The following is a 14,525-nucleotide window of genomic DNA, read 5'->3' on the forward strand; positions in this document are numbered from 1 at the left end:
TAAAAAAATCCATTTGTATTCACATCACCCTGAACCTCAGCTGTTTTGATATTTCTGAGTCCTTGCACAGTCCTTCTCCATAAAACCGGGTAATGCTGCCAGCAAAAAATAACTTATGCATAATGCATTTTAGTCTCTAAACGAAATCAGATGATTTTAGATTTAGGAAAGCTTGTATCGGTGAATGTGTTTATATTTCATTTCCTCCTGCATTTCTACCTACCTCTCTGCATGCCCTCCCCCAAATTTGAAATAAAAACATTCTCTTGTAAAAGCCAACATTTTCCCATGGCTTGTTGGTTTCTAGAAATTTTGCACCTTTCAGATCTTTCTACTGTCCCCCTCCTCCCATTCCAGGAATTTTTGTCCCCAGTGGCTAAAGGTGGCCAAGGTGGGAAGCTGGCTGAGAAGCAAGACCTCAGTGTAAATTTTGGCTTCATTACTTATTATTCACCATGTGTCCTTCAGCTTGGTTTCCTCATCTGTAAAATGATGACACTAATATTTATCTGAGAGGATTATTCTGAGGAGTAAATGAGAGAAAGTATTTTACATGATGCATTTATTTGGACCATTGGATAAGTGGTAACTGTATTAATTTCCTAGGGCTGCCGTAACAAATTACCATAAACTGAACAGCTTAAAGCAGCAGAAATTTATTCTCTCACAGTTAAGGAGCCCAGAAGTCTGAAATCAAGGTGTTAACAGGATTGGTTCCTTCCAGAGACTCTGAGGGAGAATCTGCTCCAGGCCTACCTCCTGGTTTCTGGGGGTTGCTTGCCATGCCTTGGCTTGTAGCTACATCACTTCAGTTTGTGCCTCTTTCCTAACATGGGCTTCTTCCTTCTGTGTGTGTCTCTGTGTCCTATCCTGTTCTTATAAGGACACCACTCACTACATTTGGGGCCCACTCTAATCCAGCACGACCTCCTCTTAACTAACTACATTTACAAAGACTCTATTTGCAGATAAGGTACATTCTGAGGTTCTGGGAGGCCACGAATTTGGGGGGGCACTATTCAACTCCTACAGGAACCATCATTATGGAAGCATAAAGAATATGATCCACTGCTCTCCTCTGCGCTGGCAAAATCCTGCAGACTGTCAAGGAGACCTTAGACTGTCCTGAGGCTTTCCTGGAAGAAACACATTTTCTCTGACATCATAACATTCCCTGTTTGTAATGCAGCCCAAGGTAATTCACGGGCCTGCCCTGAGTCTCTCACTACCTTCTCTGTGAAATGGGAGTCACTCTATCGAGCATGATGTACTGATCGACCCTCTCCATGACGCCCACAGCATCCAGTAATAACAAATCATTGTCCGTGAGATTCCTTAGGGATGTGGGGAGAGCTGGCATGATTTTGGAGTTCTCCAGTCATGCACACTCCATTCTCAATGGCCTCTGAATCAAACACTGACACCGAGAAGGAAAATGAATTCTTAGAGACTCCCTGGCCCTTGTAAGACAGAGGATGCCATGGCCAGACTGGGTCCTCCAAGGGGTGTCTGTCTTCTAAGGCATCTCATTTCCCTCTCCCTGGCTCTTCACAAAGGCTTGGAGAAACCAGAAAGGAAGCAGAGAGACAAAAGAAAGACAGCAGCGTTATTTCCAGAATGACAGAAGCAGATTTCATGGTTGTTTGGTGGTGGTTGTTTTCTTGGCTTTGAGATGATCTCGCATTCCTGTTTCCAGCTCTTGGCAAGAGTCTTCATTCTTGGGGAGTGACCAGGTTCCAGTGTTGCCCTGAGCTATGAATTGAAGCCACAGACCAAACTGCTAAGTCCTTGTTTCCAGCACAAGGCTTTGTGCTCATGTCATTTTGCATCCTTTTTAAATCCGCAGTGGGACATGCACTACACCTAATCCACTTACCTGCTACAAGCAACGTGGCAGAGAATTCTCCACCTGAGACTTCAGTGCACAAGTTTTCTGTGAAATTATCAGCATCACTGTCACCTGTGATCCCAGGGTTCCCCCTAATCAACTCAAGTCCCCTCACTGAGGCCTTCAGGGTGAACTGGCTGTCAGACACTGACTTTGAGGTAAGCATCATCTTACTCCCAATAGGAGCTGCTCACAAAGAGGGGTCCTGAAGATGGGGTGGATGGGATTCTGGATCAGTGATCATTTCCTCCTCTTTCCCTGGTTTAATCTCCCCTCTTGTAAGATTCGGGCATTCTGTTTGGGGCATTCTACAACCCTCTGTGCTAGATGCCCCTATAGCTTTGGACTTTTTCTCCATTTAATTCAGTCCAAATGAATAATATGTTCAATTTGTTACAAATAAAAGGTTTGTTTCTTATTGCCAACCACCCTCACACGATAACAGGTGTTAGAGGTGCTGACAGTAACTGAATTCTTTGGGTGAGACAATTTGTGTGATGATCTCCTTAAAAACGAGACCCTGATGAATTTGTACCTGGTGATTCTTCTTTTCTATGATTCTGTAATCTTTCAGAAGGAAATTTATGAGGAGACATTTCATGTGGAAGAACGCACCCTTAATAAAAATATAAGTCTGGATGTCCAGCCATACTATGTGAATGTTTCCTCTTGGACAATTCAGACCCAATCATTCACATTCAAGAGACACGCCACTGCTGCTCTGTTTTCTAGTTTGTCATTTGGGTCTTTTCCAAAGTTTTCACTTCTCCTTAGGCAGGACAAACCCGCTGATTGCATGTCTACTGGTAACCTCAAAGGCCTTCTAAGGAAGTCTTTAGAGTCTAGGTGTCTGGACCCACTTGTACTGCATTATCCCCCAGGCCTACCTCATTCCTCAATGGGCATAGGGACCTCCTACAGTCATCATCAGCTTTGCCCCTGCTCCCACCTGCCATTGCTCTGGGTTTCTGGTGGGACCCAGTGGGCCTGCTTGGTCTAGGCTCGGTTGCCTCTCTGAGATACATAAGGAGTTCTTAAACCCAGCTGATGATTAGAGCCACTAGGGGAGCTTTCAAAAAGTGTGCATATCTGGGCCCCAGAGCAGACCTGTGGAGCCCAGGACTTGAAGGCAAGAGCCCAGCATCTGGTATTCTCTGCACCTCAGGGGTGGGCCCTCTGGTATGCAAGGAGCACACATTCAGGAAGACTTCACCTCACCATCCAGTGTACATTCCCAGGGCCCACATACTGCTTCTGTGACTTCCCTGCCTACCTACCTGCTCCCTTGACATCTGGTTCATCTTTAACAGCTGCTGCTTATCTGTGCCTCTAAGCCTTGCCAGTTGCTTACACTTATAGAGCACGTAGTATACACCGGACACTGTGGAAAGTGCTTGACATGTGTTTACTCTTGTAATATTCACAACAAGCCAATGATTTTATTTGTATGATTACCCCCTTTGTAAAGATGGGGGAAATGATGCAAAATTTAACAGAGAGGTGAGATAACTTGCCCTGGGCTGTACAGCTACTGCTGTGCTGAAACTGGAAGGCAGGTAGTTTGGCTTTAGAGCTCTCACTATTTTTTTAAACAGCTCTATTGAGAAATAATACGAATAGCATATAATTCACCTGTCTAAAGTACACAAGTCAGTGGTTTTTACTCTATTCACATACCATCACCACGATCTAATTGTAGAATGTTTTCATCACCCCAAAACAAAACCCCAAGTCCATTAGCAGTCGCTCCCCTGTCTCCTATCCCCCCAGGCCCTGGGAACCACTAAACTACTTTCTGTCTTAATGGATTTGCCTATTCTGGACCCCTTCATATGAATGGAATCATATTGTATTTGGTTTTTAATGACTGGCTTTTTTTCACTTAAGCATAAAATTTCAAAGGTCACACATGTTGTAGCATGGATCAGTACTTCAGTCCTTTTAATGGCTGAATAATATTCCACTGAATGGATATCCCACATTTTGTCTATTTGTCCATCAGTTGACAGACATTTGGGTTATGTCCACTTGAGAGCCCTCATTCTCAGCCTCTTATAGTCTATAGCCTTTAATGATGAGGATGCCCAAGCTATTTCAGATTTGCAGATGTTCTAAAGCACATTCAGTGACTTCCCCGGTGGTCCAGTGGTTAAGAAGCCACCTTCCAATGCAGGGGACTTGGGTTCGATCCCTGGTCGGGGAACTAATATCCCACATGCCACAGGGCAACTAAGCCCGCACGTCGCAACTACTGAGCCTGTGCGCTCTAGAGCCTGTGCCACAACTAGAGAGCCCACGTGCTGCAGCTACTGAGCCTGCACGCTCTAGAGCCTGCACACCACAACTAGAGAGAAGCCCATGCGCTGCAACGAAGAGCCCACGCGCCACAGTGAAAGATCCCACATGCCGCAACTAAGACCTGACGCAGCCGAATAAATAAATACATACGTACATACATACATACATAAATAAATAAACATTAATTTAAAAAATGAGGGCTGACAATTACTGAGCCTGCGCGTCTGGAGCCTGTGCTCCGCAACAAGAGAGGCTGCAATAGTGACAGGCCCGCGCACCGTGATGAAGAGTGGCCCCCAATTGCCACAACTAGAGAAAGCCCTCGCACAGAAACGAAGACCCAACACAGTCATAAATAAATAAATTAAACCTTAAAAAAAAAAAAAATGAGGGCTGTTTAAAAAGAAAAAAAGCACATTCACATCCTGGTCTCTTAATTGTTACTACTAACACTGATATTATCACCATTAAAATTGCAAATCCCTATTCTAGAAATAACATCACAAAGAGACAGCAAGGTTAACTATTTGTCTGAGATCACAGAGCCAGAAAGGATGAAATAAGAACTTGACTCAGGTCTTCCCATTCCCAGTGTCAGGCTCTGTCCCCTACACTGCCCTGCACATCTACTCCTGCTTGCATGAGCCCCCAAATCCTCTGCTATCATACCTGCCCTTCCCACATTCCATGTGATTCAAACAGGGCTGTCAGTCAAGGAGGAATTCCATCCTGTTCCTGACCTCTAGAAATGGAGAATTTCTGAGCCTCTCCACTGATCTAGGTCACGTGTTCAGTGTATAGCCCCAGTCATGGTGCCCTCCTGGCACCACAGCTGCCCAGGACCCCGTGTTGGTACTAGGATGGGCCACAGGTTCACACGTCCTGAAGCTGTTCTTAAGAATTTGTTGCTGCTCTCCAGAAACTACCCAGTATTATCAACCATCCCCTGCAAGAAGCTGCTATTCTCCAACCCAAACTGCTCACAAGGGCTGTTCCTACAGAACACAACAATGCCATCTCTGTGGCAGAACCTAGCTCCTCCTTGACACTCTGCAGGATGACCTAGCCATAAGGTTCTGGGGTCTCCGGCCCAGAGGTCTGGTCACTGTTGGCCTTGGGACTCAGTCATGCAGGGTTTTCTGAGGGTGACCTCCAATCATGCCAGAGGCAGGCTGCCCTACTTTTGGACAGAGCTGCTGAGACTTCAGGGGTGGGGGGTTAGGACGGTTAATAATGCTGATGGTGATGATGATGACGACCACTCGCATTTATGGAGCATTTACCACATGCCAGGAATTCCCCTAAACATTTTGTGAATGCATTCATTTAATCCTCACAACAATGCTATGAAGTGGTGCGCTATGATTACTTGCATGTTAAAGGTGGGGAAACTGAGGCATAGAGAGGTTGAGCAACTTGCCCAAGTTCACACAGCTAATTGGTGGCAGACTTGTGATCTGAGGTCAGGCAGGCTGGCCCCAAGAACACTTGCTCATCGCCCCCAAGCCGCGCTGCCTCACTGTCGCCTCCCAAGAGGGATGTCCGAGCCTCACCCAGCAGCGCATGTGGCTCACCTCTGGAGTCCCCTCCTGGAGCAGCACCAAGAAGGAAAGCTCCAAGGAGTCAGGGAGGCGGGACTAATGGACATACATGAGAGCTGTAAGGGCAGCCGCTCTCTGAGGTTGCGTGCCGGCCGTGCCTGCCCCCCTGCCATTGGCCCATCTCTGAGCTTGACACCCCTCTGTCCTCATCTGCTGTCGTGAGCACTGTGGACCTTGTAAATTTGCTCAGGCTTGTCCAGAACAACCTCAAACTTAACACACCTAAAACTAAACTTATCGTCTTTTACCAAAACTCTGCAGCCAGATTGCCCACCATCAGAGAGACTCCACCACTCCCAGCTGTGACCTTCGGAGTTCCTTCTCCTCCCTGCCCTGGTCTCCTGATGTGTGAAAGGGGGAAGTTTTTCCAACCTATGGTTACTGAGATGATTAAATAAAATACTCCACAAAATGGCTTGGCAAGAGCCTTGCACATGAACATTTAATTAATGCTGGTAAAGACAACAGCAAAAGCAACTTTTCCATGTGTTGGCAGTAACCTAATTCCTTTGGTTCCAAGATATAACATTTTAGACCTTTTTTTGACTGTTCTATTTTCACCCTCTAGGGTGTTAGAGCCAGGCCCTAAGGAGAAAGGCTGTCAATAGGTAACATTGGGGTGAAGGATCTGCAAGCATGGAGTTCAGGAGAGGACTCCAGGCTTAGGTAGCTGGAAGCTAGGGTGTAAATTAGTAAGCACAGAGGATCGTTGTGACAGAGGGCAGCTCTGGTGGACACACATTCACTGAACAGTTTTCGACATCTAATGATAATAAAAGTCAGCATTTGCTGGGTGCTCGCTCAGCACCAGACAAGGATCAAAGTATTCCATGGATTAGCTCATGGAATCCTCCCAACAACTGCAGAAAGCAGATGCCATTAGTATCCCCATTTTACAGATGGTAAAATTGAGGCACGGAAAGGTTAAGTAATGGGAAGGCTGAGCTTTGAAGCCGGTCAGTCTGGCTCCAGAGTCTACACTCTTGACTCCTATGTTATGCTGCCTCTCACCTCCCACGTGCCAAGCAGAGAGACAGGTCATCTCCACTTGTGTGGAGCCCAGGCTGACCCTGCTCGTTGGTGGTGACAAGATTACTGTGTTTTCCCCTCTCAACCCTCCTCCGTACGTGCTCCCTCCACTGCATGTGCTCATTTACATCTGTGGCCATCCTCTCCTCTCATGATCAATCCAGATCGTGCAAAGTCAAACACAATACCCACCACCTCCTCCATGAAGTCTTCCTTGACTAAACACATCTCACAATGAACTTTTTTCCCCATGATTTTCCATAGTACCGTGATCTAGCTCTTTGTTATAATATCTTGTATTATACTTCAGTTGTTTAACTAGGGCGAGAATTATTTACCTAAAGATAGTCGTGTGGAAACAAAATCAGGGAAAGGTCAAGTAACTTTCCCAAGGTCACACAGAAGTCCAGTGGTGGAAACTGGATAGGAGCTAAGTGCTTTTCTCAGTAGAGGATACTGAATGCCTCCCTGCCTGGCCCCAGTCGTATTAATAACCAAAAGGTTCTTCTATGAGCATAAATTAAGATATTTATGAAATTTAGTCCTTGATATCTCAAAGGGCTCTGGGCCTTCTGGGAGCTCCACAGGCTAAGCTGGTGGCAGGGATGTGCATATAGATGTGAGAGGTCACAGACGGGCCTCCAGTTAACCTCAGCAGGGCCCTTCCACCATGCACCACGGGGGTTCCTGCTGGCAACAGTCTAGATTCCGGTGATATGTCTCTGGCCCTGGTGCTTGGTGCCCCTTCCACATCTCCACTCCAAAACACTTGTCTTGCACAGGACACATTTCTGGCAGTGGAAGAATGTGTGGAAATGTACCAAAAACCCAAAGAGCCTGTTGGTGTAAGTAAATATCATTTCTTATTTCTGCAGATGTATCCTTCTCTTGTTTATTCTTAGATGTGGCCTTGGGAAACTTAGAGGGGAATGATGAGTCAAGACGCAACTTAACAGCAATCCCAGGGAAGTGCAGCATCTTATTCTTAAAGACAAGAAAATCAAACTGTATTCAGGGTAGCTAAGGGACTTGCCTAGGAGCCTACCCCAAGTAGTGACAGGTTTTATAATTTTCGGGCTTTCCATCTCCAGTAGATGGAACTAGGATGTCTCCTGAATATTTGTCTTTCCTACGAAGAGCAGCATCCCACAGAGGGGTCCCTTTAGTGAAGTGTCATGGGGTTTATGTCGGAAAGACACAGGCAAAACAACTGGTTCCCCTGACAGTGAGTGAAAGATGGTTTCCAGGATGCTGGTTGCCTCCTTCCTAGTAATATCCCTTTGCAAAATGTGTGCATACAAAACAGATCTTCTTTCACATGGTTACTAAGAATTGTGCATTTGCTTTTAGGTTGTCACCACCGGGAAGGAACAACTAGATTTTGAAACAGGACCACACATATTTGATTTGCAGATTTGTGTGAAGGATGACGTGGGTGTCACTGACCTGCAGGTCCTGACGGTCCAGGTAACGGATGTGAATGAGCCGCCTGAGTTTCAAGGCAACTTGGCAAAAGGTAAGACACACTGGGGTGTGCGATGCATCCCAGACGGTGGCATCAGGCAGGACGCTGGGGGACAGAGTGAAATAGAAAAGTAAATAAACAAGCAGCTGTTTCCCTGGAAAAGGCAGCTGCTTAATGAGTGGGGAATAAGTGAAACGTCCACCAGCCCAGGACTCCCAATAGTAAAACCCAATAATTTACAAAGCCCTTTCCATCCATGGCTTCTCTTGGGCCTCTCCTGGTCCTGGGGAGGAACCTGGGGCTCAAGGACCTCAAGTGGATCATTCTGGAGGAACCTGGGCTGAGCCCGTTTACAGGCTTAGCACTGGATGCCGGCCATTGACTGACTGGTTCATTCTCCCCATGGATGCTGACCCCTCGAGGGGACTGTGTATTTGGGGTCTGCTACAGGGTAGGGACAATATAGGGGACCGGAGCATAGGGTAACATCCTGCGTGATCTCCCCCTGGCTCATGGCTTTGAAGGCCATCCATACGCTGACAACTCCCAAGTCCATTGTTATTTTTGTTTGTTTTCTATTTTTTGGATTCAATCATCTTTATTAACCTATCAATGTCACGTTTTATATCAGTACATACTACCTTGTTATTTTTTTCAAAGGAATCTACTTTAGTACATCATATTATTAGTGAAAAGTCAAATAAGATGGCTAAACATCAACCTAGCGTATTAATGTCCTCTGGACAAGGCAAGCTAGAAACACAGTCACTTTACACACATGTAAGGGTAGTGTTCCAAATTAACTAAGAAGCTGCTACACCAGCTTCACCCTTGAACTCCTGACTCAGATAAAAACTTTCCTACCCAACATCTCCATTTGGATGTCTAATGGACATCCATGGTATTGTGATTTACAATAAGAAACATAGGGCTTCCCTGGTGGCGCAGTGGTTGAGAATCTGCCTGCCAATGCAGGGGACGCGGGTTCGAGCCCTGGTCTGGGAAGATCCCACATGCCACGGAGCAACTCGGCCTGTGAGCCACAATTACTGAGCCTGCGCGTCTGGAGCCTGTGCTCCGCAACAAGAGAGGCCACGACAGTGAGAGGCCCGCGCACCGCGATGAAGAGTGGCCCCCGCACCGCAATGAAGAGTGGCCCCTGCTCGCCACAACTAGAGGAGGCCCTCGCACAGAAACGAAGACCCAACACAGCCATACATACATACATACATACATAAATAAAAAGAATGTAAGCAGACAAGAATAGCATTAAAAAAAATAAATAAATAAGAAACATATATTTGGTCTTTGTCCCCTCCTGGCACAGATCCTAAAACCGTTGGAATGTCCTAAGTGATGAGAGTGATGAAGGTGTCTTTTCTTACATTAATGAGGTGACTTTTGGACCCCACCTAAGGATGGGGGCTGACCACTAGAGAAACCAACCATATGATTAGAAGGTTGGACAGTGGGGAGGGGGGAGGGGCTGCAGATTGAGTTAAATTGAGTTCAGTCACTAATGGCCAATGATTTAATCAGTCGTGCCTATGTAATGAAGCTTCCATAAGAGCCCAAAAGAACAGGGCTCAGAGAGCTTCCGGGTTGGTGAACACATGGAACCTGGGGAGAGTGGGTGCCTGGAGAGGGCATGGGAAATCTCTGCCCCTTTCCCGTACTGTGCCCTACGCATCTCTTCCATGTGGCTGATCCTGACTTATATCCTTTTACAATAACCCAATAATCTAGTAAGTAAAATGTTTCCCTGTGTTCACTAGAGAGCAAACCCCTCTAGCAAATTATTGGAACCCGAGGAGGGGGTTGTGGGAACCTCCCATCTAGAGCCGGTTGGTCAGAAGCACAGGTGACCACCTGGACGTGTGATTGGCATCTGAAGGGGCAGGGGCTGTCTTGTATGATGGAGCCCTGCAGCTGTGGAATCTGACGCTATCTCTGGGTAGACAGTGTCAGAATCGAGTTGAATTGTGGGACACCCAGCTGGTGTTGGAGAATTGCTTGGTCGTGTGGGAACCCCCCTAGACACACACTGGAACTGGTGTTAGAATCTGACATCTCAGACTTAATGTGCCCCCAAACCACTCTTGACTCCCATCTCCCTCCCCACCATCCCAGCCCAAATCTGCTTCTCTCATCTTTCCCATTTCAGTTACTGGCAACTCCATCCTTCCAGTTTCATGGGCCAAAACCTCGCAGTTACCCTTGATTCCCCTCTGTCTCTCACACCCACCATCAAACCCATTAGGAAATCCTGCCAGCCTCTAAGTTTATGCAGAATCCAACCTCTCCCCAGCAACCCCACCATGGCTCGCCGGGATCACGGCAGTGGCCACCTCATCGGTCTCCCTGCTTTGCCTCTGTTCCCTCTGGTTGGTTCTTCTTACGACAGCCAGAGGGATCCTGTTAAACATCGGTTAAATCAAGGCACTCCTCTGCTTAAAACCCTGCAAGAACTTCCCATCTCCCTCACAAGGAGAACCAGAGTCTCCCTAAGGTCCTATCAGATCTGATGAGCCCCTACCAAACCCCATCTCCTCTCCAACACATCTCCCCTTCACTCCTCTGCTGCTGCAGTCCCGGCTTCCTCACCCATCTGTGAATACCCCAGGCACGCCCTACCCCGGCATCTTTCCATCCGCCGTTTCCTCTGCTCCTTCCCCTGCATCTCTATGTCTCCTCCTTTCTTTAAGAATCTTGACTCCAATGTCAGTGAACCTTCCAGAAGCACTCTATTTAACATGGTAACCCAACTCACCACGCTCCTTTCCCTGATTCGCCTCCGTAACATTGCTCAGTAACATTCACGTATTTTATTAATTTATTTTATTATCTATACCTCCCGCACTAGAATGCAAGCTTCATGACAGAAGGGTTTTGTGTTTTGTGAACGGCCGTACTCCCAATATGTAGATCCGTGTTTGGTACATAGTGAGAACTCAGTCAATATTTTTTGAATGAAAGCCTGAGCAGTGATCAAAGCAAATGTAAGCTGGAGCTTGGATGTAAGACGGCCTGGGTTTGAATTGTGATTCTATTACTTAGCAGCTGAGACAACCTCACAACTTCTCTGAGCCTGTGTCCTCGTTTGTAAAGTGGAGATAACTACCATACCTACTTTACAGGGCTGTTGCGAAGATGAAAGGAGAAAACATAAGTCCTCAGCATAGTGCTTCCAAAAGAGTGAGTTAATGTTAAAATTGTCAGTCATCTCTCAGAAAGGTTCTCAGAAAGAGATGCCAGGGCAGAGCATGGTGGCCCCTCGGGCAAGGCTGGTGGTGCCAGTGACCCTGTCTGCTCCCTCCTCACCCTGACGACCGAGAACTCTGAAGTAGAAGGAATCCATGTGTGGTCCCTTTCCTGAACCTTTGTAGCCCTCCCTCTCCTTTTCTCCATATTCTCTCTGCTCTACTATAAGGCCTCTCATTTCAGGGACTCATTTCTGCTGAGATACTAAGTGCACTTGAGGGGTGACCTAGGCTCGGTTTAGGAGGAATTTGCACGTGAAAGTGGATCTGGAACTCACACTGGAGGTTCCCACTGGGTTACTTTCCACCGCTCTGTCCTTATCACTCCCCTCCCCCACGAACAAAAGTACCCTAGTCACCTCTCAACCCAGGAGATACATTAAGACTTGACACCAGCTTGGTCAACCCTAGCTCTTTCTTAATTCCCATAAACGGATCCACCCACGCAAGCTGGTCAGTGGTGGTCTTACTCATGGCCTTAATCACTGCTTTCTTCTTTCCCGCAATGCTTGGCTCCCTTTGACTATATACGGCTGTCCTGGTTTGGGAATTCCTCGTTTGCTTTATTTAATAAAATGTTTCTTTTTTCCCCTTTGCATGCCGGTATAGGTCTAGACCTCTATATAGTGGAAGGAGCCAAGCCTGGATTCGTTTACCAGGTGGAGGCCTTCGATCCAGAAGACACAAGTCAAAACACACCCCTCGGTGTAAGTCTCCTTGTTAAACCGCAGAGGGGCTTTTCTGTGTGGTCTCTGACACAGGAGCCTGGAGTCTCAGCAGGGTGGGCTGGGTGGGGGCAATGGGAGGAATCTGCTGTCCACTGTCAGGCACAGAGCCCCGGGGAGGCTGGAACGGGCGAGGGGCTCCTGGGGACAGACACCCCACATTGGATCCATGGCTCTGTGTGATCCTGGACAAGTTCTTAATCTCTCTGAGCTTCAATTTCTCCATCTATAAAATGGAAGAGTAATAGTATAGCACCTACCATAGTAGGGGGATGGTTAGTATTAGATAACGCACATAAAGCCGCTTAGACCAGTGCCTGGTGTATCAAAATCGTTCAATATTTTTTAAATTCTAAGGTGATAAAAAACCAGCTATATTATTCTAAAAATAAGCATAAAATGTATACCTCAAAGGCAGGCATTAACACTTCCTTTCCAAGAGATGAAGACAAGCTGCTTGGAGCCAAGTTTTAAAAGAGAATTAAAAGACAGTCCCAGGAGTTCCGAAGAAAAGGAGGATTTCCACAGAGAAAAGCAGGAGACTGAGTCCTGGAGCATTCCCTCATGGTTCAGTCTGAGACAGCTGATCCCTACCTTTTTAATCAGTTTCCTTAAGGGGGCTGCCATTGGAGCTCTTGTAACCACTAACCCTCAGGCCAAGAAGCCTCTTAGCTTATCCCTGGGCAAGGATGCCTCAGCTCCCAGCTTGTGCACCCACCGCAGCTGGGCAGCCCAGGCTGGAGAGAAAAAAACCAAAGCTAATGCCACCTGACTAATCTCGGAGCAGACAAAACTCCAGCAAACCCACCGTACAGAGAAGAGAATTCTTGAAATATGACACCTGGGGAATTGGCAACGCCAGGAGGCTGTCTCTGCATTTGCTGCATGATTTGCAGCTTCAACAGGACTACTTTCTCTAACAGGAGGGAGCTTTGGGAATGAAATCCAGAACCAATAGAATATGGTTCTACAGGGTTCGCAACAAAGCTGTTTTAAGATTATTGAACATATCTTAAGTTAGGGAATAGTTTGTTATCATTGGAAGACAATCCTTCTGTCAAAAAAACAACCAATCAACCCATTCGTTCATCCAAGATTCTATTTGCATGAATAAGTGATTAATATGCAAACACTTAGTGGGTCCCTACTACCTGCTAAGAGCAATACTAGGTGCTTTAAATGCATACTTATTAATAACACACTTGTTATATAACTTACAAATGTGTTTGTCTGAAAGTAGCAGAAAACTTAACCACAGTGATGGATATGAGATTTGTTTTCCTTCCATAACAAGAAGACCAGAGGCAGGCACACAAGCAGTCCAGGGCTGGCACAGCTGCTACCCTCAGAAACCTTGGCTCTTCCTATCTTTCTGCTATTTCATCCAGTGTGTGTTGGCTTTGTTCTCCCTTTGTTAACCTCATGATTACAAGATGGCTGCTGTACTTCCAGGCTTTACCTCTAAGTTCCAGGCAGGAAGAAGAAGAAAAAAAGAAAGTAGGATGGGGTACAGGATAAAGGAGGCAGGTCAACCCAATTTGTCCCTTTTTTGGTGGGGAAACCAAGACCCTCCTGGAAGCCCTACCCAGGGGTCTTCTGCTTACTTCTCACTGGCCAGAACTGTGTCTTATGGCCACTGTTGCTTGGTTGTGACCAGGGGAAAAGGGATTCTGGATGGACCTTAAGTCAGCAACCCAAAGCATAGTACCACACTTAAACATTTAGTTCATTTCAACATTTACCAAGAATCCACTATGTGCCAGGCTTTCTATTAGATGCTTTGGATACAAAGACGAATAAGACACATCTTTGTACCTCTGGATGGGAGACATTCATGCATACACCAAATAATGATAATTCAATAAGATCATTACTATAAAGTTTGTGCAAGATGCAGTGGGGGCAGAGTGGAAGGAATCTCGGCTGTGACGAAAAATATTTAGTTTTAAATCTCCATTTTAATATATATTTCGAAAATTAGGCAGAAGGAACAAGGTCATGGCCCTTTCAAAAATACCTCCAAAGTCAGGTTGTTACCCTTTCAGATGAAGGGAAGCAGCCCAGGTGGGGAGCAAATACAGTAGGTGTTGCTCCCTTAAAAGAAAACGTAATGCTATCCAGAGATATCGGAGAGCAGCTGCAGGCCCTTGGAACCTGGAGCCGGGTGGCTGCAACTGTGGTTTCTGCAGTGAGTTTAGGATTGTTTGGGGAGGGGGCACTGCAGCAGAAATTGTTAATGAAGTATTTAACACCTGTGCT

At 46.4% G+C, this 14,525-nt stretch overlaps 1 protein-coding gene across 1 annotated transcript in view; it reads left to right on the forward strand.

Moving 5' to 3' along the window:
- CDHR3 (cadherin related family member 3) overlaps positions 1–14,525 on the forward strand; it is a 73,006-nt gene that overhangs the window by 12,432 nt on the left and 46,049 nt on the right. Inside the window, exons 2-4 of the mRNA XM_036862828.1 lie at positions 1,847–2,046; positions 8,167–8,332; positions 12,151–12,248. Coding sequence (XP_036718723.1) covers positions 1,847–2,046; positions 8,167–8,332; positions 12,151–12,248 — 464 coding nt within the window. The remainder of the gene's footprint in view (positions 1–1,846; positions 2,047–8,166; positions 8,333–12,150; positions 12,249–14,525) is intronic.

The sequence above is a fragment of the Balaenoptera musculus genome, chromosome 9 (genome assembly GCF_009873245.2).
Source record: "Balaenoptera musculus isolate JJ_BM4_2016_0621 chromosome 9, mBalMus1.pri.v3, whole genome shotgun sequence".
NCBI classification, from domain to species: Eukaryota; Metazoa; Chordata; class Mammalia; order Artiodactyla; family Balaenopteridae; genus Balaenoptera; species Balaenoptera musculus.